Source organism: Austrofundulus limnaeus, unplaced genomic scaffold (assembly GCF_001266775.1).
Source record: "Austrofundulus limnaeus strain Quisiro unplaced genomic scaffold, Austrofundulus_limnaeus-1.0 Scaffold9, whole genome shotgun sequence".
Classification (NCBI taxonomy): Eukaryota; Metazoa; Chordata; class Actinopteri; order Cyprinodontiformes; family Rivulidae; genus Austrofundulus; species Austrofundulus limnaeus.
Window position 1 is genome coordinate 721647 of NW_013952411.1, and position 24308 is coordinate 745954.

The 24308-nt window shown below is 39.3% G+C and overlaps 5 protein-coding genes across 7 annotated transcripts in view; 2 read left to right on the forward strand and 3 right to left on the reverse strand.

The window, feature by feature from the left end:
• Positions 1-8356, reverse strand: part of ubr3 (ubiquitin protein ligase E3 component n-recognin 3) — a gene marked incomplete in the record, with an annotated part of 53260 nt that extends 44904 nt beyond the window's left edge. The window contains 9 exon segments of the mRNA XM_014001352.1: positions 940-1119; positions 1899-2127; positions 2266-2396; positions 2495-2561; positions 2709-2749; positions 5013-5168; positions 5399-5551; positions 5830-5969; positions 7909-8356. Of these exon segments, the coding sequence (XP_013856806.1) occupies positions 940-1119; positions 1899-2127; positions 2266-2396; positions 2495-2561; positions 2709-2749; positions 5013-5168; positions 5399-5551; positions 5830-5969; positions 7909-8342 (1531 nt within the window).
• Positions 8357-9263: 907 nt separating this feature from the next.
• mettl5 (methyltransferase 5, N6-adenosine) lies at positions 9264-11544 on the forward strand. Of its 3 annotated transcripts, XM_014001391.1 has the most exons (7): positions 9271-9507; positions 9580-9694; positions 9764-9948; positions 10125-10207; positions 10852-10903; positions 10975-11024; positions 11412-11533. In XM_014001391.1, exons 1-7 carry the CDS (start codon positions 9408-9410, stop codon positions 11451-11453), a joined length of 627 nt encoding a protein of 208 aa, XP_013856845.1. In that variant the 5' UTR covers positions 9271-9407; the 3' UTR covers positions 11454-11533. The 3 variants fall into 3 exon arrangements, 2 of the variants coding, with proteins under 2 accessions (XP_013856844.1, XP_013856845.1); XR_001309733.1 differs by having other exon boundaries at positions 9264-9507; positions 9764-9898; positions 10852-11024; positions 11412-11461; XM_014001390.1 differs by having other exon boundaries at positions 9269-9507; positions 10852-11024; positions 11412-11544.
• ssb (small RNA binding exonuclease protection factor La) lies at positions 11077-16676 on the reverse strand. Its single transcript, XM_014001388.1, has 12 exons — positions 16588-16676; positions 15625-15693; positions 15435-15538; positions 15110-15284; positions 14522-14629; positions 14331-14434; positions 12597-12668; positions 12460-12502; positions 12244-12384; positions 11975-12161; positions 11754-11876; positions 11077-11635 (listed from the first exon to the last, which is right to left on the reverse strand). The coding sequence occupies exons 2-12, from the start codon at positions 15682-15684 to the stop codon at positions 11556-11558; spliced, it is 1197 nt and encodes a 398-aa protein (XP_013856842.1). The 5' UTR covers positions 15685-15693; positions 16588-16676; the 3' UTR covers positions 11077-11555.
• A 695-nt stretch (positions 16677-17371) lies between these two features.
• On the reverse strand, positions 17372-19630 carry nup62l (nucleoporin 62 like). The gene is made up of 2 exons (XM_014001383.1): positions 17843-19630; positions 17372-17749 (listed from the first exon to the last, which is right to left on the reverse strand). Exons 1-2 carry the CDS (start codon positions 19289-19291, stop codon positions 17591-17593), a joined length of 1608 nt encoding a protein of 535 aa, XP_013856837.1. The 5' UTR covers positions 19292-19630; the 3' UTR covers positions 17372-17590.
• A 519-nt stretch (positions 19631-20149) lies between these two features.
• Positions 20150-24308, forward strand: part of pdk1 (pyruvate dehydrogenase kinase, isozyme 1) — a 13151-nt gene continuing 8992 nt past the window's right edge. The window contains exons 1-4 of the mRNA XM_014001385.1: positions 20150-20554; positions 22458-22599; positions 22682-22753; positions 22836-23020. Of these exons, the coding sequence (XP_013856839.1) occupies positions 20446-20554; positions 22458-22599; positions 22682-22753; positions 22836-23020 (508 nt within the window). The 5' untranslated portion in view covers positions 20150-20445. The remainder of the gene's footprint in view (positions 20555-22457; positions 22600-22681; positions 22754-22835; positions 23021-24308) is intronic.

Genomic DNA, 24308 nt, shown 5'->3' on the forward strand with positions numbered 1-24308 from the left:
GTCCTCCATACTGCAGAACTTGGACAAGGTAATTCAATGTCTGAATCAGGCGTGTTGGAGCAGGGAAAATCATAAAACCTGCTGGGCTGCAGCCCTCGAGGACCAGGATTGCCCACCCCTGGTGTAAGTCATTTTTAAACCATCAGTGCAGACCTGTTTACGTTGCAATATTTGCATCATTCATGCTTATTTTAAATCTCCTTTCAATGCATCAGTCCATAGCTGAAGTGCTGCAAAACTGGATACAACGTAATAGTGACACTGTGCTCAAACTGTCAGCAAGAGGACACTCAGACCCACTGTACAAGGGTGAATGTTATTTTTAGAGCCGTGGCAGATTACACGTGACGAGTAAGTGCCACTAACAACATCTACACTAAAATCACTTTGTCTACAAGGCTTTTTTTATAAGAGGACAGATTGGGGACATTTTTGTCTGACTAAATAATCTGATATCTGGCTAATTTGTACGAAAACAAAAGCATTAATTAAAATTAAGTGTTGKGTTTGATTACAAAATCTTAGATTTACAAACAGCAGAGGAATCATTTGACTTCCATCAAAACTGGAACACGAAATTAGCACAAGGATAGTCTGTATAAAAAAAAGTACCAGCAACACACATCATGAAGTTAATCATTTAAAAACAATCTTAGGAAAAAAAGGAAAGAAGCTGCAATTGATCCAATACCTACTTTGTGTTGCAGACTCTCTCTGAGGCATTTCACTAGTTTGTACTGTAAACAAATTTAACTTTATTCTATAAACTGACTTTGAAAATTATTTAAAAACTGAAGACTGGCAACCATTGTTTTTGTTTTGTTTTTTACACTTTGATTTATTGATTTCATCATCTAGGGAGATTGTTGTAGTGGAAATTTAAACAACCAAGTGATAAATGGGTTAATTCCTTGAGCATTTTTGCATATTTCAACTTACCTTGAAAAAATGAAACAAAGGTCATCCAAAGCATCAGTAACGAGTGGTCCTCCAGGAACTTTTTAGCTACACTTTGGTGTGACAGGATATTGATAAAATCACTAACGAGTGGCCAATAAGTATTGTTCTTCAAAAGCGCTTCACTGCAGTTTACCACAACATGTCGATTGTTCTCTTCATCTATTAGGAGGGAAAAAAAAAGAGGAGAAATAGGGAACATATTGACATTAAGCTAAAGATCGGTTTACAGTTGTTATTGATTTACAAGGATCAGATGAAAAGAAAGTTGTGTCATTATAGCCACACTTTTCACAAGACAGCAAACAGTGCTTCCGGAAAAAAAAAAAAAGTAAAAACATTTAACTCATTTCATTTTGCAGACACACTCAAGAGACCGGGGACTGAAACACACAATCTGCACAACTATAGCCCACTGGAATAGCTTCAGTCATGCAGTTTTTGTTTTGAGCTTTTATGATAAAAGTATTATTTTTCCATATTTCAGGCTCATTTTGATTCAGTGCTTGTCAGGATGTGTTCCCAAGCTGTGTTGTTTATATGTAGGAGCAGATGATAAAAGTCCAGAAAGTACAAGAAATGCCAGGGATAAGACCCCAAATCTGGAGAAGAAGAAATGTTTCGGATGTAGAGCCAAAGAAAGCAAAACGAAAGAAACTGTTCAAACCAAATGTTCCTTGGCCATCGTAGAAAGTGTCAAATCACTTGGAAACAATAAGCTCTGCTCAGGCTGGCTGAGAGAGTGACCTCAAGAGATTTTCACGACATCACTTCCTCATCAGCTTCCAAATAATCTATTTTTTTTTCTTYCCTTTAACTTGGGGCTTACTAAAAATAGTGCATAAATCAAGTGAATGCAGTGAAGCTTAGTTATCAGCTAGTTCAACCCACTTCTGCAGTGTGTTAAAACAAAAACAAGTTAGAAAATAAGCAGAACTTACCCTGAAGTTCACTTTTAACAAGGCAACTTTCCATCATGTAGTGGAGGACCATGACCATGATGTCCAGGAGATGACACTCCTCCGTCATGTGTCGAGCCAGCTCCTCGTTGCTGAACAGCTGCACGCTGATGTGCACGATGCGGTTGGACATGGTGTCCGACTCGTGGCTTTTCATCAGCGTTTTCATAATGAAGGCGTAATGCTGAACAAATGTTTTTGTGAATGTAATCTGCCGAAAAGGAGGAAAACGCTATTACGATGACAAGAAAAATCTAAATGAAGATCTTAYTTTAAGACAGGCAAAGAAATCATACAACCACAAAGAACAAATAATAAAGAAAATATTCATGAGAATTAAAAACAATACCTTGTAATCTTGATCAGGCAACATGTTTAATAAGAATGTGACCATTTTCTGRGGGAACTCAAACTTTATTGTCCAAAACAACAACTCTTCCAGAAAGCATTTATGCTTTAGTGATTCAATAATTAATGGGTCTATAGAAGCAGGAAAGACAAAAAACAAAAATGCAAATCAATGTAGCTCATGATTATATTAATATTAATACTTTTTCTTTTTTTTTAGACAGATATACCTTTGGTACTGCTGCTCAGCTTTACCCTTTTCCTCTGACCAACAGACTGCCCTCCATCTTGATCCTCCTGAAAGTAACAGGCAGAAGATAGAAACATACAACAGACTGATCAACAATTACTCATTAAATGAAAGATAAAAACAAGAATAAACTGATCTTATGGACAATAAACACAATTTAAAATAAGACAAGTGACACTTTAAATAACATATACCTCTTTAGTAGATTCATCTGGGCTTCCTGGTCCAGTTGTTCCTAAAAAATTAATACATTTAACAGTCATTTAAAGAAAATATGAAAATACCTGGACCTTATTAAGAGGTCTGAAGTTTGAAAAACATGTCAGCGAAAATGTGCTTAAATGTATTGCATGTTTATTCAAGCCTCAAAAAAATGAGTCACCTTGTAAACTGTAAAAAATATTTATATTTCTGTTAAAACTCAGTCTAATGTACTTTCTCTCCACGAGTGCYACGTACCAGGAAGATAAAGCCTGTCTTTTTWATTCTTCGAGGGAATAAAATCAAATTGTCACCTACATGGAATAGATCATGTTTTTCCTCACTCTGCTTGACTCTTTGAACTATTGTTTAATTTCTCTAAGGAGGAAACACAAGCAAGTTATGTGCTCATAATTCTGCAAAAAAAGAAATCCTATCTGTATTCATATGACTCTCTGTATGCAAACCAGTTTCCTGACTCATTAATAAACTTTAAATCATGACGGGCTCAACTACACAGTAATTTAGCAGAAACAGAAGCCCTCATCTGCTCAATGCCTTTCAAACAAACCTACAACTTATCAATCAGGCAGCAAAAGAAACTCAAATAATAACATACACCACACCCAACGTTTTTGAAAAAGKTGACACCCTCTGCATCCGACTGTCTAAAAAATATACATAACTGCAATGAATATTAGAAACAATACGTCAACAACTCATCATTGTGTTTCAACTACCATCGTTTGTGTGCAAGTTTTAAACTCCAAAACAACTGAAAGCACCACTGATAGAAACCCTGAAAGTGTTCCCAGACACCTGTAACTTATTTTCCTTAACAAAACGTTTTTGGCCCATTTTAATTTTTTTTTCACCAATCAGCTTTTGTTTGAAAAATCTCTTGAAGTTTCAAGTGATTTCAATGCAAAACTATTCAAACAAATCTAAAGGCAACATTTTCCAGCACACAAATGCCAAGGGTACAAAGTGATTCCCCAAATATTTCCTCAATAATCCCTTCTCACAAGCATCTGGGGTCGGATTTATAAAAGTGGCGTACGCACAATTTGAGCCCAGAAACTTGCATACGCCACTTTTTACACCAAGGTTGTGATTTATAAAATCCAAACTTGACATGAAAATGTGCGGTGCCTCACACCAGCTCTGACCCATGCGTACGCTCATTTTGGAGACGTGAAATTGCGACACAGATGGTGAAGTGAGGAATTAGAGCCACACTGTGTCATGATCACTGTCAGATATTTAATTTACCTTCATCAGACTTGTATTTTTGTTCAACTTTATCATCAGCTTTCTTAACAGTAATATTTATGCTTCTGCTGCTGAGCCATGAGGACCTTTGAAATAAAAAAAAACTTAAATCTTAAATAAAAGTTCCCGTGTGCAACTCCCTTCATCTGCTTCCTCCTCAGACGACCCTGACCCACAGACCCCTCCCTGACCCACAGACCCCTCCCCGAGCAGGACAGCAAAAGTCACGCTTTGGATACACGCGCAGGGCGCATCCATCTCACCAGTGTGAATGTTATAAAACTTCACATTTAAAGTCTGTATTTGGCACGCGCCGGGCGGGGATGTKTGTGCGTGCGTGTGTGCGTGTGTGTGCGCGCGCGGGGTGGGGGTGTCTGCCGCGGATAACAGAGCAGGCAGGATGGGGAGAGGACGAGGAGAAGAGCGGTGGACTTATTTCTAATTTTATCTGACTTATTTAATATTATTTTTATTGTTTTTATTGTCCTGCAGGCTCTGATGGAAAATTAGTTTGAAGCTGAGATTTTCTTTTTTTATAAAAATCATTATATTACTCTTAAAGCAAAATGAGGGAAAATCTGTGTCAATTACAGACATTCTTTCAAGTGAGCAGCTGTCAATCAGCACCTGTCATCCTCCAGACGCACGACGGAGCGTGTCTGAACCAATCACTTTTGTTGGTATTGATCAGCTGACTGATTTAAATACATCTTAACATTCATGAGGTACGTTACATTGACTGTTTATGGTTGAGTGTGGGCGTGTAGAGGGTAGAACCTGAGGCGGGACCTCATGCGCAAACTCTGATGTGCGCCTGTGATTTATAAAGGAAAGATGMGCAGAAACATGCGTACGCACTGTTTTATAAATCTGAATTTTTTTTGGCRTACGCCATTTCCGCCTTTTGGCCRTACGTTCACTTTTACTATGGTTTCCACGCAATCCTTTATAAATGAGACCCCTGAACTGTGATTCTTTTTGAACTATTCATAATATTTGATGCAAATATGCAAGTGTAGCCTTACCCAGCAGGACCACTGCTCCTGCACCTCCTTCAGCTCCAACAGCAACGTCAGCAGCAACAGTTTGGGTTTTCTCCTCCACAGAAACCAGACCTGAATTCTTCAAGGCTGACAAATACTTGTCGTAGTTCTTTTTAGCATAAACATTATCTTCTTGGCCTGCAACAAGAAAAAAAAATCAAGTTGAGAATTAAAACTCAAAATAAACATATCCACTGTAATGCAAAAATGTCTAGTGCAACTAGTGCAATAAAAGGGTTTTTCAAGGGATTAAAAATCCTGCGACCAAAAGAAGGCAAAAACTACACTAAAGTTAATGAGACCAAGAATAAATGGTATAAAATGCATGATCTCTATCAACAAGTTTTATTTCTAGTCCATAAAGTTACCCATGCTCAACTCCTTGTACAATTGCTGATTGGTCAAGATCTTTGTCAGTACGGTCCTCATTGCTCCTCCCATCTTTGTGAGATCCTCCAAGAAGGAGATCTGAGGCTCGAGTTGTTGTAGAACTTTCTGTAGATCTCTCTCAGCTGATGTGTCTGGTAAACAGAGATAAGCAATAAAAGTCATGAGACGCGGTACTCTGCGGATGTAATTTTAGATGTAAACAGTTGTGTAATGCTTGTAAGATTCATGCGTAACAGATTCTGTTTTGCAACTTGTATTCAATCAGAGTCAAAGTGGCTTAAACATGCCGTTCCAAACTTTTTATTTCTGCATTTCTGAGTGACTTGAGGTGTTCTGAGCTTTTCTAAGGGTACATGTTTGTGAAAACAGTAAGGATATTTTATCTGACATCTTTTGCAGCTGTTTTTACCTGCTTCAGTGTATCCATCTCTTAGATACTGTATGATGCACAGGATAAAACGAGGGAGAACCACCTCAGACATCAGGAGAAGATCTCGAGGTATTGAGGGAACATTTTCCCCAGTTCTTAACCTATGCCTCAGACAAAACCTGTTGGAAAAGAAATAAAATTATGACAAAAACAGTTATATTTTCTTTCCTCTTGCTCTTTTGTGTTTTCTGAGAACTTTAGATAGACAGAAAGTGCTTCAATCGTAACAAGATGTGTGTGAATCCGCCTCAACCATCTTCATAGTTTTCTCAAGCTCAGCAACATTTGCTTAATAGTTATTTTTTTAGATGGACCAGTGAAGAGTAATGGACAAAATTAACAAAAGTCAAAATTAAAATTAAACCAAAGTTCAGTTGCTTTTAGGGCTGCCATGATTAGTCAATTAATCGACGACTAATCGATTAYTAAAATAATCGATGACTAATTTAATAATCGACTAATCGTTTTTTTGTTCTTTACTTTGTTTTTCTCTCCAAACTGCTTTGAAACCTTCCACTGCCACCTCTGCCTTTCTGTCCTTGACACACATGTACAGTAGTGGTAACTGGGGTAGGCCGTGGACGTCACAAGACATTATACAGACARGCTCTGGTATCATGGCTACCTGACAACAGAGCTCAAAGTGTGGGATCATTTTAAGAAAATGAAASAGAAACCTGTGTAATATCTACAGAGCAGAACTTGCCTTCTACAGCAATTATTTTTAGTTAGCATATAGCTAAAATCTAACCATGGTTATATAATAGCAGCTGCATTCTGGAGTGATAAGCTCTATGTTTTATATTCAATTAACGTATGATCTGATTAGTCGACTAATCGGAAAAATAATTGGTGATTAATCTATTATAAAAATAATCGTTTGTGGCAGTCCTAGTTGCTTTACAAACCTTTTTTCTTTTATAGCACAGACAGACAACTAACTGTTTCTTACAAGATGGATTAACCAATAACGCTTGATCTATGCAATCCTAAAAGTATCTATTTATATTAAACAAACTTACTTAAAAGAAACCAACAAAACTTAAAAGGAATCATGTTGGATGCGATGCTAAAAGGCAGCAAAAATATATACATTATATTTTATAATAGTTGGAAAACAATATTGTTTAGGACTGTGATGACTTTACTAGTTACACTTAAACCACAAGTTTGGTCATTTTTAAGAATGCTATTTTTTTCTTCTATGGGCGATACAAATCTTTGTCGGGGCAGCCGATGACCGACACGAAACAACTATTTTTTTTCTGACTAATAWGCATTTTCTACTTAACAAAATAATAGCACAGTTGCATAACTTGAATAGACAACCCTAACTTAGAAGAACTTGGACACAATATTTACAGAGGAGCTGCTGCTGTGAAGCAGGAGCCAGTCTGATTACCATGTTTATATTTTCTGAAATGCAGGTCATGCTTGCAGATTTCACTGGAATCCTTTGCGATGTTGATAAATGTATTATTATTATTAATTTCATTCTAAAACAAATGCTAGAATGAGAGAGATATAAGCAGTGATTTATGTTTGTAACCACACAACCAACCATTTCTTCCTCARTCTCCCTATGGCTGAACATAATGAAACAAATACTATATCAAAAGGTTTAAGTTACTGGCTTTGCTGTTTTTATAAGGAAAAAAAATATTGATACTGTTGTATGTTTAGAACCTTATTGTATCTTGATAAGATGATTTCCTCAAAAGTAATAAAGAATTCAATAGAAACTCCAGTGTATTACCTTTTCAGGTAGCATCTACGCAATAACGCAGTGGTAATACAAGCCTGCTGATTCTTCTGATAATTACGGTTATGTTTAGCAAGAGATCTTTGGCTTGTCCAGGATTTGCTAAAAATAAATGACGGGTGCGTCGTGATACTTTTTATCGACTGGCAAATATTCATAAGAATATCTCAGTTGGGATTACATAAAAAYTGATACAGCGTCCACTGACGGGGAGATTTTATCAGCTATGTTGGCTCACTTCTTCGTAACACCTGTCAAAAGCATACATGCTAGTTAGCACAGCCCGCTTAGCTTACCCGCTGTCTCTCATGACATTACTGTCTCCACAGTCACAGGCCCCGCCAGCCTGGCTCCTGAACATGTTGAAATCATGGCCCGTGTGTTCGCCATTATTAAAACACTCCGCACACAGTGACATGCACGGAGAGATGCCACAGGTCCGGCATCGATATGCTACGAAATTCGCCGTCCAGACCAAGCCGCACAGCGTCGCGTTGTCAAAGGAGCGGACCGTCTTACAGAACTCCTCGAAACCCTCGCCCCCTGCAATCAGACATTTACACCAGTCAAGAGCTTCGGTGTCCGCTGCTGTCTTTTCGGGATTTAGCACGGCGTCGAGCAGCTCCTGGAGCTGTTGGAGCCCGGAGCTGTTGTCAGTCCGGGTTAGGTCTGCCTTCAAGTAAGCGGCAGTAGCTCTCTTGTCCCGACGCAGCAGCGACGCCGCCATCATGCACTCTAGCTTGTTGTGCACGAATTTATTTTTGTTGTCTTGTTTCCTTGTTCTCGGTCTTTCTCGCGATACTTCACAGCGGCAGTAATGAGCTGTTGATTTTTGTTATAAAGTACAGTGTGTTCATTTGTAGAAAAATAGCATTTAAAGCACTTTTAATTTATTAAACAAAGTAAGTCCTATTTTACACAAACGACCTAGACATGATTACTTGTTTAACTGAGGTCATACCACTGATATGGATGCTACGTAATGCTACGTAATCATGTTTGAGCGTTGCCAGGCAATAGATGGTTTGGGACCGCCCCACCCTGCTCATAACTTCCGTCTTTACTGAGAGATAAAAAAAAGAGTAATAAAAATAATACCTGCAAACTAATGCTATCAAGCTTCAAGGCAATTCTTTATGTTATTTTTATATCAGTAATTTTACCCACTATTATAATTTTTTATTGTTCTGATTTTATAATTTATAATTAATTTAAAATAGTACTGTAACTTCCTGTATTTTAACCCTGTTATGTCCTGGTATGTTGTTTTTTTTCGGTTTAGGGGAAAATATGTAAATTTGTTAAAATCTGTTTTTCTGAAGAAAATGAATTTCAATCCTAAACTTTTATTTATTTATTTATTTATTTATTTATTTATTTATTTATTTATTATTAAACAACAAAGAACATACAAAATAATACAATGTACAAACAATAAGGCGTATTTCAAACAAACAAACAAACAAACTTGCATAAAAGAGAAAAGGATGGGTGCCAATAAAGATAAGAAGTTTAAAAATAAGAAGGAACAAAAAAAAAAAGATGGAAACGTTAAAAAAAAAATCCTAAACTTTTATGTCCTCTCCTGTGAGTGGCAGTATGGTGTCTCTGCTCCAGTCCACTGGGTGGCGGTAAATGCTCGTTTCAAATAAGTTACAGAAGAAGGATTTCAGCGTGTTTATGTTGTTCAAGGGTTTACTGCTTGTCTTGCTGCGATCAAATCTTATCCACAATCTAAATAACATTGTTTTTATGTAGTTTATTGGTGTTAATATACGAGTGTACGCCGTTTGCGATGAAGCTAAAAGAGTTAGAAAGCTGCCTACAGCAGGTGGACACGTTTGAAAAACCCAAAATCCTTCTGGAACAGTATCCAACCAGTCCTCACATTGCTGGTGAGGTACAGAGCATCTTATTTACTCGTACGGCACATTTTTTCTTAAGTTTGTGTCTTTTCACCTCCACAGCGTGCATGCTTTACACGATCCACTCTACATTTGATGACATCGAGGGTAAACTGGTGGCAGACCTGGGATGTGGTTGCGGAGTCCTCAGCATCGGGGCTGCGATGCTGGACGCAGGGTGAGAGAAAGACCCTCAGAAGTGTACTCTTGTCACGCAGTGCATTGTTTGAAAACTTCTGCTTTGCAGCTTGTGTGTTGGCTTTGACATTGACGACGAGGCGCTGGAGATATTCAGGAGAAATGCTGAAGAATTTGAGACCTCCAATGTGGATCTGGTCCAGTGTGACCTGTGCTGTCTGCAGGGAGAGACTTATGCACAAAGGTTTGACACTGTGATCATGAATCCGCCTTTTGGTACAAAACACAACCAAGGTCAGTTTCTCTTCTGATGAGTAGGTGTTAGTGTATTTTATCCCCTGAAGCAATAAATTCACTTTTGTTTTTTACATGATCTAATTTGCATCGATGCACACTAAACACTGCAAGTTATTCAGAATTAAATGTTTAGCTGAATTAAACATAGTTCAATGTTTTACTCTCTTTTCAAGGTATAGATATGAAGTTCCTTCGAGCTGCTTTAACTATGGCAACGACAGCTGTGTATTCACTTCACAAAACATCGACACGAGAGGTAAGTTTCACATCAGACATGTCTTATGAAAACTGACTCAAATTTGATTATTAATAACTAGGGCTGCCACGACTAGTTGATTAGTCGACGACTAATCGATTATTAAAATAATCGATGACTTATTTAATAATCGAATAATCGTTTTCTTTTTTTTTTTTTTTCTTTACTTTGTTGTTCTCTCCAAACTACTTTGACACCCTCCAATGCCACATCTGCCTTTCTGTCCTTGACACACATGCACAGTAGTGGTAACTGGGGTAGGCCGTGGACGTCACAAGACATTATACAGACAGGCTCTGGTGTCATGGCTACCTGTCAACGGAGCTCTAAAATGTGGGATCATTTTAAGAAAATGAAAGAGAAACCTGTGCAATATCTGCAGAACAGAACCTGCCTTCCACAGCAATTATTTATAATTAGCATATAGCTAAAATCTAACTATGGTTATATAATAGCAGCTGTATTCTGGCAAGATAAGCTATGTTTTATATTCAACATATGATCTGATTAGTCGACTAATCGAAAAAATAATCGGTGATTAATCGATTATAAAAATAAAAATTTGTGGCAGCCCTATTAATAACCAAGTCTCTAGTCTTGTTTGGTACAAAGGCTGAAACATTTATTGTTCAATGGATTTTCAGCACATAGAGAAAAAAGCCAACGACTGGGGAGTAAAGATGGACGTTGTTGCAGGTTTGTTGAGTACAAAGTCGCAGCTTTTCTTAAATGAAAATGTTCAAACTGACCATTTGACTTCTCTACAGAGCTACGATATGATTTGCCGGCTTCCTACAAGTTTCACAAGAAGAAATCGGTGAGCGTGTTTTATAAAAACATATTCTCCATCAAATTCTAACAGACATGAATTTGATTTTATAAATGTTTTATTGGCCGTTTACAGATGCAAACTGAAAATATTCAGTGCACATTTGCATCAATCTGTAGGAAATCTGCAAAGAAAACATTGGCACACTGATTCAAGGTGTCACACAGGTCCTAGAAGAAAAAAAACTAAAAATAATTTCTGGAGAAATTAAATTGCTGTCAAAAGCAGTTGTCTGATTAATATGTTAAAATCAAAACATCTTTAAATGACACAATGTACACAAATAATAATGAGAGGCACAACATAGACTTTAAAAAGCTGAAAACTAAATATAAGCTTTGAAAATGAGTTTTTCTTATTTTTTGCTTCTTTTAGGTTGACATCCAGGTGGACTTCATACGGTTCTCCAAAACCTGAAAAGCTTTTTCTGGAATGGATTTAAGTTGCCTCTACATATTCAATATTAATAATAAATGTTTTTACTACAAAAAAGAAAAGAAAAACTGAACATTGTCATTATTAAGATCCATTTTCAGTTTTGATTATCTTGGCTGGAGGACCATCAGCATCTTTGAGCTCCCTCTTTGGGGCTGCAGGGGCTGTAAGAAAAAAGCAGATAAAACATGTTGCAAATGATAAATACTCAAAAGTCTAAAGTCAACATCTCACTACGCTGCACCAAACTGCAAATGTCATTCATCAAAATGTTTCACTTACCCTCCTCTTCATCATCACTGTCAAATTTTATCTTCTTTCCTTGGACATTACTTCGGCCTTGATCTCTTCCACCTCTTCCCCTTCGGCCTCCTCTTCCTCTGCCGCCTCCTCTTCCTCTTCCACCTTTTATAATCAAAGTCATAAAAGGCACGGAATGATTGATTTGAATTTGGAAGCATCAGATCTAAATTGTTGGTGTAAATGACATTTTAAAACGTCACCTCGGCCCTTTGATCGGCTGAACGATCCTTGCTGAGCTTCAACAATCTTCTTCAGCGTCTCTTTCTCCTCGTCTCCCTCAAGCACCTGCCAGGTTACCGTGCCGTCCTTCATCTTCAGCTCCCCTCCGTTCGCCTCTTTCGCCTTTTCAAAAGCTTCTTTTGCGTTCCCGTCGAAAAGCAGGGTGCCCTTAATGGGAATAAAGGAACTAGTTTACATTGTAACACTTGTTCACTTCTTTCTTTAAGGTTTAATTTTTAGGATAACCAACCTCTTTGGCCCCTCTTGTGAAGTCAACCCATTTTATCTTTCCGTGCCCAGAAAACACTTCATGAAAGTCCTCTCTTGACACATTTTCAAGATCTCCAGAGAACTTTAATAAGCAACCGGTCTGTTCATCCAGGAGCAAACCCTGCAGGGACAAATCACTGCTTTCAACACTGGGTCCACATTTAACACTGAAACTCTAGGCTTGTGACAATCTCACCATTTCTTTTTCCTCAGCCTGTTTTTGATTCTGCTCTTTTTCCCTGGAAAATGTATTTAGAAGAACGTGGTTCAGACTTTTTTTTTCAACAAAATGCTCAGATAGTTTTGTAGAATAGTTTTATTTTGTGATCTTACTGTCTGGCTTTTGCCTTTGTCTCTGCTTTGAAATGTTTTCTTTCTTCTGCTTTCTTTGCGTGATAATCTTCCCTGAAAAACAAACATACATCATTTCTAAATATACCCTGATTAAAATCTTAAGACCAGTCAAAAAAGTGCAAGAATTTGCATTTTGCACTATTGGATCTTAAGAAGGTTCTAAGTAGAGCTTCACAATGTTAAAAGAAGAAATCAGTGCAAGAGACAAGAACTTTTGAGCAGGGAATTTTCTGAAAACTGCATTTACACTCAAACATGATTTTTTTCAGCTGATCAAAAGTTTAAGACTATAGTCTTTAAAAGCCAAAAGCTGTGCAAAAATCTGGATTCCACGTCATTTTCTGTCAAGTCTTTACACTGTCAAGACCTCCTGATGGCAAAAGTAAAAAAGCTCACTGACTTTGAACGTGGTAGGATTGTTGAGCTGCATAAGCAAGGCCTCTCACAABGTGCCATCGCTGCTGAAGTTGGACGCAGTAAGACAGTCATTTTACATTTTTTAAATGATCCTGAGGGTTATGGAACAAAAAAGTCAAGTGGTAGACCCAAAAAAAATCTCACCAGCTCTGAGCCGCAGGATCCAATTGGCTGTCAGTCAAGACACGGGCCGATCCTCTACCCAAATTAAGGCCATTACTGGTGCTGACTGCAGCCCAGTAACCAACAGACGGCATCTGTGAGAGAAGGGCTTCAGAAACAAAAAAACTCTTCAAAGGCCACGTCTTCTTCAACGCCACAAAATTGCCCGTTTGGACTTTGCAAGGGTGCACCAAACATGGGACATTGAAAGGTGGAAGAAAGTTGTCTTCTCTGATGAGAAAAAATTTAACCTTGATGGTCCTGATGGCTTCCAACATTACTGGCATGACAAGGAGATCCCACCTGAGATGTTTTCTACACGGCACAGTGGTGGGGGCGCCATCATGATTTGGGGTGCGTTTTCCTTCAATGGAACAATGGAGCTTCAGGTTGTGCAGGGGCGTCAAACAGCAGCTGATGTGGAGATGTTGCAGCGGGCATCCCTCATGACTGAGGGCCCTCGTCTGTGTGGTAATGAYTGGGTTTTTCAACAGGACAATGCTGCAGTTCACAATGCCTGCCTGACAAAGGACTTCTTCCAAGAGAATAAAATCACTCTTTTGGACCATCCTGCATGTTCCCCGGATCTGAACCCAACTGAGAACATTTGGGGATGGATGGCAAGGGAAGTTTACAAAAATGGACATCAGTTCCAGACAGTGGATGCCCTTCGTGAAGCCATCTTCAACACTTGGAGCAACGTTCCCACTAGCCTCCTGGAAACACTGACATCAAGCATGCCTAAACTATTGTTTGAAGTCATCAACAAGAATGGTGGAGCTACTCATTACTGAGTCCTTTTTTTGACACTCTGATTTCTGTTTTGGGGGGTTTTCGGGGTTTTTTGAGCTATGGTCTTAAACTTTTGATCAGCTGAAAAAATCATGTTTGAGTGTAAATGCAGTTTTCAGACAATTCCCTGCTCAAAAGTTCTTGTCTCTTGCACTGATTTCTTCTTTTAACATTGTGAAGCTCTACTTAGAACCTTCTTAAGATCCAATAGTGCAAAATGCAAATTCTTGTACTTTTTTGACTGGTCTTAAGATTTTGATCAGGAGTGTATATCCAGTTTCATTGTCATTACCATGCATTTTTTTTACAGAATTACAAGGAACTAGAATGAGTGCAGCTTACCTTGACAACACAATCATCTCGTTGTCTTTGAATGTTTTTATATCAGAACGTTCCAAGAACTGCTTGGATGACTCTTCAGAGTCAAAGCAGATAAACACAGATCCCTACAAATTTAAATATATAAAAATTAACYTCACAGCTGACCTAAATGTGTAAATTATTACAGAATTAAATGAGACTGCTTTGCATACCTTAAACTGCCTTTCCAGGTTTCTCCTCATCTGGATGTTTTCTATGTTGCCTTTTCCATTCAGCCACTCCTGGATCTCATCAAGAGTAGATTGAAGAGGAAATCCTTTCTAGATGAGGAAGAAAAATTAGATATTGAAATGTAGGAAAGCATTAACACCTGAGATAAAATGATAAAGGAGTACAATGGAAATTTCTATCAGTACAACAAAATGCATCAAAACATTTTTAGTCAGAAAAAATACAAAATGCTATAAAGTTTGGATACAGAAAATGATGTTTTCCCCAGTACTGGGGCCGTGAAGCTCAACTGGTTAAAAAGTCTGACCTGCAGATTCAAATTTTAGCTGATACTCATTTTTTTTTTAAATAACTGACACTGTCAGGTGTTATAAGGTCACACACAATACACCTTCAATGTTACAATCTTATTTTACTGAAAAGCACTGAGTAATACCTTTGAAACAATACAAACCTGTTTTAGCTGGACATTACGTAGAGCTCACAGCAGACCTTTTAAGGATTGCACCACTGGTGTTCGCTAATTGTAAATCAACACACAATGTTGTYGAGTGGGTATGCAAACTTACAATATAAACAGATCTGTGTTTGAGTCCATCTCTGTATTCCTCATTCATTTCTGGTAAGGGTTTGTCTGGAGACCTCCTGATTTTAGTCTTGTCCTCGCTGATCTCCAACAGGCCTGTCTTTGATTTCTGGAGAGCCGAAACGACGACGCTGCTGTCTGTAGTTAACGTCTTTAATCTAAGGAAAGGCAAACATTTTATCATTCCTTGGTTTTTTAATGCTTTAAAATGAGCAAGGACTTATCAGTATGAAAAAAATACAAAATAAAGAGAGCGAAGCTATAATTTCTTACTTTTACTGATGTTAATGCAGTTAGGAAAAACAAACCTGTTGAATCTAAGCATGGTCTCCAATGTCACCCAGCCATCATCAAGCAGGACCTGCTCCTTGAGAAACTTGTCTCTTGGGAGATTGTGATCCCCAAAGTAATACTGGGCAATAAAAAGAGAGACATCTTTTTAGCTCAGTTTAGGAATTTATCATTCGCACAAGTAAAGCTAAGGTCACAACTRATTACCTCTACTTGGCGTGCCACTTTCATCTCAAGGGAGGTCATCTCTTCTTGTGTTTCTGCCATTATGGTTCACTACAGCAAAACACGAGGAAGACAATTGGCATTCACCACAMAATACACTCCTATTTGATGACAAAGGTTACAACAATGTGCTATCTTAACTGAAAACTGGTGGTTATAATCTGGATTTGTTTAGTTAATGACATGAGAGAAAAATCCAGAAAGATGCAGAAACTAACCCATGTGTGCATACAACATAATCTTGACTATTAAGATTAGTCAAATTAAATGGTTCAAGAATCAGTTTTTTTTTATTCCCAATGCCTTTAGCTTTCAAAACTAAAGTAATAGACTAGAAACCATTTTTAAAAAGTCTCATATTAGGACATTCCCCTGTTTGATACAGTTACCCACCAAATGATTTGGTAGGTGATTTCATCAGATTTATCTTCATCACTTTCATTAAAATGAGTCAAATGTTCATGTTTCAGCTGGAGGTCTTCCCCYTTAATGTACACATGCTTTTAGCTTTTAAAACTAAAGTAATTAGGTTTTCCAAAAGTCTACAATATTAGGACTTTTGGTAGGTACTGCATCAAACACATTTATCTTAGCCTGCGGTGACTAACCAACCTGTTAGCTTAGCATAAATCAAATACATGCTAACCACCCCCAAACCTTGCACTGATATGAAGTAAATCCACTTTGGCATACGTGAATAGAAGTGCAACATGATTAATAGGTCGTGTTTTAATCATTGTGCAGTTTATTTTGTCAAATAATGCTTGAATTGGTACCTTAACTTCGTCATTAAAACGCACACAGCATGGAGGTGTATACATGGCAGCGTGYCATTCAAACGTACTACAAAAGACATTTCACCTATTTGTAACACAATAAAAGTGTCGCTTGTTAATATAAACAACTCATTACAACATTTTCCACAAACATGAACATTATACGTACGATATTTCCACTGAAGAAGCGGCTCTTTTGCACACTGGAAACCAGAAAGAAAAGTCTGCTGCTCAGGCACGTTGTGGAACTGCGTGCTACGGAAACACTGAGGGACAAAAAGATTTCGCGTTTCTGCAAAGACAAAACTTTGTTTTTCTTTTAAACATAATTGAAAGGATAGATATTAAACAATTTCTTATTTTTTTAGGTATTTTTTATTTACTGGATTAGGAGTATTTGTTTTAATAACAAATACAATTTTAAGTTTTTACTGAGGCGTCAACTCATCAATGTCTCGTTAGAATTAAGAGATGACAGTATTTAATCGTTTTATTTTATGGGTCATACTTTCTAAACATCTTATGATTTTTATTTTGAACTGGAAACCATTTGGACATTCTTGCAATTAAGCCATAAATGTTATATTTTAATTCCACATAGAGGTATAGTGTTTTTTTGGTTTACAATTTTTATGCAAGTGTTGTATATATTTAAACAATTTGCATATTGTTTTACATGAAAAACAGTTTACTCGTATCTAAATCTGTCTTTTCAAAAACCTAAAATTATGCAAGACAGATCTAAATGCACTGCTACATGAATTTAAATCAATTTATGGTTTTGGAAGTCTAGTTGATAAATACACTTTATTCCTTTTTAAAATGTAATTTCACAGCAAGGTAAGTATTATTATAAAACGTATCACTTCATCACTAATGGATGTGTGCTCAGGAACAGCTTTCAAAAGAAATATTAATTTAATATAAATGAAAAAAAAAACTCAAAACACATGTACTGCAAAAATTATTTATTCATACTACTCAGAACAATTTACAGATATAATTAGCTTTAAAAAATATTCAGTTGAAAATATTAACCATGAAATCCAGAAGAATCAAACGATACTGAGAAAAATCAGAAACAAGAATTGTGAAAACTGTAAATCCAAACAGAGAGAAAAAAAATAACTAAACTAGCATTATGTTTAAGCAAAGTTAACTCCAGTTGCAGATCAGTCAAAGGTTAAGCGGAAGGTTTTTTCCTGCTCCTTGCGCTGGGTGTCACACAGTTTGGACACTTCCTCCACTCTTCTCTGCAGGAGAACCGAGTTCTGATCGATCCACTGCAGTGAGTCCATGTGGGCGTTGAGGATTTTACAAATCTGCTGGAGCTGAAAGACAAAATAAAACGAGAGGATGAGATTAATCAAAGCGCCAAAACTTCACCAGAGCAGGGTGATTGGCACCGAACGTCTGATTCTTACTGGATCACTGGTGTCGGCCGGGCCGCTGGACGTGTTCAGGTGCTCGATGATCTCCTTCAGATCCTGAGACATCCTCTTCAGCTGCGCGTCGACGTTCTCGGCGAGCTTGTACGTTCTCTCTCGCTCYTCGTCGGCGTTCTGCATGTAGATGGTTCCGCTCTGCTCCTTCACGGACTCCTCCAGCGGGCACAGCAGGTCCTCCAGCTCCTTCTGCTGGGACAGGATGAAGTCCAGCTCCTGGTTCAGCCTCCTCTGGTCCAGCTTCACCTTCTCCAGCTCCTTGTGCAACGACGTGATCTTCTCTCCGTTCTCCACCAGCATGCGGTCCCAGGCGTTCACCTGCGTGGCCTGCTGCAAGAAGTGCCTCTCCTGGTCCTCGAGCTCGAGGCTCCACTTGTTGATGAGGCTCTCCAGCTGGGCGTAGGTCATCACCGGAGGAGCCGCCGTGGTGCTGATGGTTGTGGCCGTGGCGGGTGTCGTGCTGCTGACTGTGGCAGTAGGCTTGAGTCCCAGCGTGAAGGCTGTGGCGGCAGCTGCAGGGACCGCTGCCACAGCCGGGGCGGTGGAGGCAGGAGCAGAGCTGGTAGCTGTTGATCCCAGAGGTTTGAGCGTGAAGGTTAAACCTCCACTGGCTGCTGTGGTGGCTGCAGCGGTGGATGGAGCTGCACCAAACGTGAACCCTGTTGTGGCGGTGGCAGCGGTCGTGGTGACGATGGGAATGGCGAACAGAGACGGGCCTGAAACTGAAGCTGCCTGGGTGGATGCGGGAGGAGGAGCTGGGGTGGTTGAAGGTTTTACCCCAAAGTTGAACCCCCCGCTCTGGGTTGTTGGAGCTGCGGTAGCGGGGGCTGCTGTGGTACCAAAGCTGAAGCCGCCTGCTGGGGCAACAGTGGGAGCTGCAGCTGAGGTCACCTGGACTTTGTTGGTCCCAAAGCTAAACCCTCCTCCAAACGACATGCCGCTCGCTGTTGATGGGGCTGCTGGTGCAGCTGTTGGTGCAGCTGCTGGTGCAACTGCTGGTGTGGGCTGCGCTTGGGAGGCAGCTCCAAAGGCGAATCCTCCTCCTCCTACTGGGGCAGGAGCGCTGGTTTGTGCGGACAGCAGGCTACCCAGAGTGAACCCTGAGCCCGCAGCTGGAGCTGCTGCGGTGCCCAGCGTCAACCCTGTGGCTGCCGTAGTTTGAGGAGTCGTACCCAAGCCAAAAGTGGTGGTGGTGGGGGTGCCGAAGGAGAACCCCGCGCCACCTGCAGAGGTCTTAGCCGGGGTGCCAAAGCTGAAAGTGCCGGTAGGGTTGGTATTAGCCTGGGTGGTATTGTTGAAGCTAAAGCCCCCTCCCGGAGCTGCGGAGTTGGTTACAGCGAAGCCCGTGCTGGGGGCAGCAGCGGCTGTGGTCTTCTGAGCTCCAAAGTTGAAGCCCGGAGACTGTCCGAAATTAAATCCACCACTCATTTTCTTTTTCTAAGAATAAAAAACAACAGCTCAGATATCAGATTATGCTCACTTCCTCGCTGAATCTTTACGACTTTTGGCGCGTGTTGACGGCGAGCTAGTCCAGCTAACGTTAGCAAAGACACACGCAGTCAATTAGGATGACTTTCCACACTTTATCGGTAAACAAAAGTTTCTGTACGACACTTTTCAGCGTAAAAGAAACTAAAATCTACGAACACATCGTTCTTAAAAACGTGGCGAACTGAACATTTTCCTCAAACAGGCAATTATTTTGGCTACCTAAAGGAAATGACGACAATGAAATTTCGCCCTGAATTTTGGCTGCCAGGTTAAAAAAAAAAAAAACCTGCCTCTGACAAATTTGTGAGTCTTTACGTCCAATCACAATTAGGTTCCAAAGTAAGACCACATTTGATTGGTTGCCTGATAAGACAAATTTCTGGGCAAAGACAAATTTATTTTTCAAAGAGTAAACAAGAACAAGCGATATATCCGGCAATAAGGAACGGATCAAACGGGCTGTTTAGTACAAGTTCCTGAAACGTTGAGTGACGCAGCTATATTATATCGTCAATATAATTGTTTTATAAAACTAGAATTTTAAATAAATAAATACAACACGACCTAGACTGAAGATTTAAGTAATATAAACCGAACCAAGGGACTACTTTACAGTAAAAGTTAAAACACAAGCAGTTATGACGAAAAGTTTGATTTTATTTTACGTTTGCTTTTGTTGAGATTTAGAATGAACAAAAACAAAACATTAATCTTTGTTTAAAAATTGCATTTCTACAAAAATGAAATCGAAACATGAATACAAGGTGAAATGAGTGTTGCTCTTGACTTTGTAATTACTCTTTGAACTAGCTTGTTGACTTGTGTGCAGCCGTGGATTTAGCAGGGAACGTTTGAACTAAATGACGATGAACAATAATTGCAGTGTGTTTTGGGATTAGAGATGCTGAAGTAATTTGCGAGATAACGAAACAAATTTTTTTAATCCACTAGCCTATTTTTTGAATTGATGGATTTAAACAGCAAGCCAGTATCCTAAAAACACCAACTTGTGTGGCTCGGAGTGTTTTGTTTTTGGAGGTTACCTGCTTCAGTCAAATTTCAGTCTGTAAAAGCAGCAGGCCGGGCTCAGAATGAGGCTATTAAGATTTCTGAGGAGCAGCGTGTCAATAGGAAAGGATATTGACTATTATTCCAGATTTTCTCCTTCTCCTCTTTCAATAAAACAGTTCCTGGATTTTGGTAAGGGATGCTGCATATTTACAAACACAAACAATGGAAGGATGTGAGATAAATGTCTGYTTTTTATAACCAAAGTGTCTCTTTTTAACCACTGAACGAATTTTAGTGAAACTTACTGAAAGTAATCATTAAATATACAGTGGGGAAAATAAGTATTTAGTCAGTCACCAATTGCGCAAGTTCTCCCACTTAAAAAGATGAGAGAGGCCTGTAATTGACATCATAGGTAGACCTCAACTATGAGAGACAAAATGTGAATTTTTTTTTTTGAGAAAATCATTTTGTCTGACTTTTAAAGAATTTTTTTGCAAATAATGGTGGAAAATAAGTATTTGGTCACCTACAAACAAGCAAGATTTCTGGCTGTCACAGACCTGTAACTTCTTTTTTAAGAGGCTCCTCTTTCCCCCACTCATTACCTGTATTAGTGGCACCTGTTTGAAGTCGTTAACAGTATAAAAGACACCTGCCCACAACCTCAAACAGTCACACTCCAAACTCCACTATGGTGAAGACGAAAGAGCTGTCGGAGGACACCAGAAACCGAATTGTAGACCTGCACCAGGCTGGGAAGACTGAATCTGCAATAGGCAAGCAGCTTGGTGTGAAGAAATCTACTGTGGGAGTGATAATCAGAAAATGGAAGACATACAAGACCACTACTAATCTCCCTCGATCTGGGGCTCCACGCAAGATCTCAGCCTGTGGGGTCAAAATGATCACAAGAACGGTGAGGAAAAATCCCAGAACCACAAGGGGGGATCTAGTGAATGACCTGCAGAAAGCTGGGACCAATGTTACAAAGGCTACCATCAGCAACACACTGCAACGCCAGGGACTCAGATCTTGCAGTGCCAGATGTGTCCCCCTGCTTAAGCCAGTCCATATCCAGGCACGTCTGAAGTTTGCTAGAGAGCATTTGGATGTTCCAGAAGAGTATTGGGAGAATGTCATATGGTCAGATGAAACCAAAGTAGAACTATCTGGTAAAAACACAACTCGTCGTGTTTGGAGGAAAGTGAATGCKGAGTTGCATCCAAAGAACACCATACCAACTGTGAAGCATGGGGGTGGCAACATCATGCTTTGGGGCTGTTTCTCTGCAAAGGGACCAGGACGACTGGTCCGTGTACATGAAAGCATGAATGGGGCCATGTATTGTGAGATTTTGGGTGCAAACCTCCTTCCATCAGCAAGGGCAATGAAGATGAAACGTGGCTGGGTCTTTCAGCATGACAATGATCCCAAGCACACTGCCAGGGCCACAAAGGAGTGGCTTTGTAAGAAACATTTCAAAGTCCTGGAGTGGCCTAGCCAGTCTCCCGATCTCAACCCCATCGAAAACCTTTGGAGGGAGTTGAAAGTCCGTGTTGCCCGCCGACAGCCCCAAAACATCACTGCTCTAGAGGAGATCTGCATGGAGGAATGGGCCAACATACCAGCAACAGTGTGTGCCAACCTTGTGAAGACTAAAAGAAAACGTTTGACCTCTGTCATTGCCAACAAAGGATATACAACAAAGTATTGAGATGAACTTTTGTTATTGACCAAATACTTATTTTCCACCATTATTTGCAAAAAAATTCTTTAAAAGTCAGACAAAATGATTTTCTCAAATTTTTTTTCACATTTTGTCTCTCATAGTTGAGGTCTACCTATGATGTCAATTACAGGCCTCTCTCATCTTTTTAAGTGGGAGAACTTGCACAATTGGTGACTGACTAAATACTTATTTTCCCCACTGTACATCTACAACTAACCTTAACATTAATATAATTGATTCAAGATTTGCCGCCACATCAACTAACACTATATACCACAAAAATAACAATTGTAATCTAGCTTTGTTGTATGTATTCTTGTAATATTGATGCTATTTTCTGTGTTTCCTTTTGTCATCCAGGCTCAGAGAATGCGTGTGAGAAAACCTCCTTTGCCTTCCTCAGRCAGGAGTTACCTGTGAGGCTGGCCAACATCATGAAGGAGATCAATCTGCTGCCGGACAATCTGCTGAGGACTCCATCAGTCCGTCTGGTCCAGAGCTGGTATGCAGGTTCTGCTACACCTCCTAATCTCTCACTTTACACTCCTGCCTTCAGTAATTTTGAAAAAATCGTTTCCATGCAGGTACATGCAAAGTTTTCAGGATATTCTTGAGTTCAAAGACAAAAACGCAGACGATGAGAAAGTCACATACGAGTGAGTTATAYTGAGAAGTGGCTCATTTGTTACTGCTGGTTATTTTCTAACATTTTCTTTTATTGTTTTTGTCTCTAATTAGTTTCACAGATGCGGTGATCAAAATCAGAAATCGCCACAATGACGTCGTCCCCACCATGGCGCAGGGGGTCGTGGAGTACAAAGAGGCGTACGGCACGGACCCAGTGGTCAGCCAGAATGTTCAGTATTTTCTGGATCGGTTCTATATGAGCAGGATATCCATCAGGATGCTGCTCAATCAACACAGTGAGATGCTTTTTATTTATCTTTGGTGTGACATTTCTAACAGGTGATCAGTTATTTTTGTTTATTTATTTTTTTGTTAAATCAAATTCTGCTGCAGGTGTAATCAAGATACTCCAGTACAAGTAGAGTAAATCCCAGGATTTCTGCACATTTGAAGCCTAAGAACATATTTATATCTGCAAACTAAGAATCAGATAGCCACATTTAGAGACACTGACTCATTCAGAGATAAACTCGAAATAACTTTCAACACGTCTGCACTGACATGCATGAGAAATCAAGGGACAACTTCTTGTGTGTATTCTGTATTAAAATCCTTCCTCCTATATGATTATGAATATTTTTGCCTGTAAATAGTTCTGTGCTGTGAACCTGACAGAAGCCAGAACTGCTTTTATAAATGTTTGCAGCAACAACAGAAGTGCAGTGGAAGCTCATGTTACTGAAACACCTGGGAAAGGCTGAGTAGATAAACTCGTTGAGCAGGTGTCTCATGAAATCTTTGTCACAGCTGGTCAGGTTCCAGATTGGGGGAAAAAAAAGGTAACGATAAAGACTGGATACTAAAGAGGCTGGAACTTAAACCTAAACTTAGCTTAGCTTTCTTTGAAGGAACACGTAGTCGTCATGTTGACGGGGGATGAAAGTCATTTAGTCAAACCTTGTAAAGGATGTGATCTCATGCAAGACGTGTTAGTGCTTGGAGTGTGTGTTGTGAATGTCACTCAGCTACTACCACACCAAAATGTAGCTCAGTATCCCTAAAACTGACTGAATTATGGCTATTTTTATGTTTTCAAATGTCAGTAGGCTGTGGCGGCCATCTTGGCTCCAAAAGTTAATCAGTTGTAGAGGTACATCCAATAATAACCTTTTCAAAGCTTTATTAAAATGCATCTACTGGTTCATAGGATATATAGTTAATACACACACAAACCCACACACATTCTTGTGCTTGCATCAAACTGAGGACTTTGTATTGACTTCCATTCATTTTTTGTAACTACATTTATGCCTTACCCAGACATTTTTCCTAACACTAACCATTACTAGTTTATTCCTAACTCTGAACCAGAACATAATTCACACCAAACCTCTAAACCTAACTAGTAAAGCGCGGTAGAGCTGCAAAAAAAGTGAGGACCGGGAAAAGGTCCTCACTTTACACCAAAGACCTCACTTTGATAGTACCGATAACTATTTTGCAAATGGTCCTCACTCTGTAGCAGAAACAAACACACACACACACACACACACACACACACACACACACACACACACACACACA

Excerpts from the sequence above, each read along its gene's own strand:
- mettl5 (XM_014001390.1), top strand. The coding sequence starts at position 9,408 with ATGAAGCTAAAAGAGTTAGAAAGCTGCCTACAGCAGGTGGACACGTTT. Across the intron at positions 9,949-10,124 it reads TGGTACAAAACACAACCAAG|GTATAGATATGAAGTTCCTT; the intron begins GTCAGTTTCTCT and ends TCTCTTTTCAAG. Across the intron at positions 10,208-10,851 it reads ACAAAACATCGACACGAGAG|CACATAGAGAAAAAAGCCAA; the intron begins GTAAGTTTCACA and ends ATGGATTTTCAG.
- ssb (XM_014001388.1), bottom strand. The coding sequence starts at position 15,684 with ATGGCAGAAACACAAGAAGAGATGACCTCCCTTGAGATGAAAGTGGCA. Across the intron at positions 14,435-14,521 it reads ACCTGGAAAGGCAGTTTAAG|GGATCTGTGTTTATCTGCTT; the intron begins GTATGCAAAGCA and ends TTAAATTTGTAG. Across the intron at positions 11,636-11,753 it reads CAGTGATGATGAAGAGGAGG|CCCCTGCAGCCCCAAAGAGG; the intron begins GTAAGTGAAACA and ends TTTTTCTTACAG.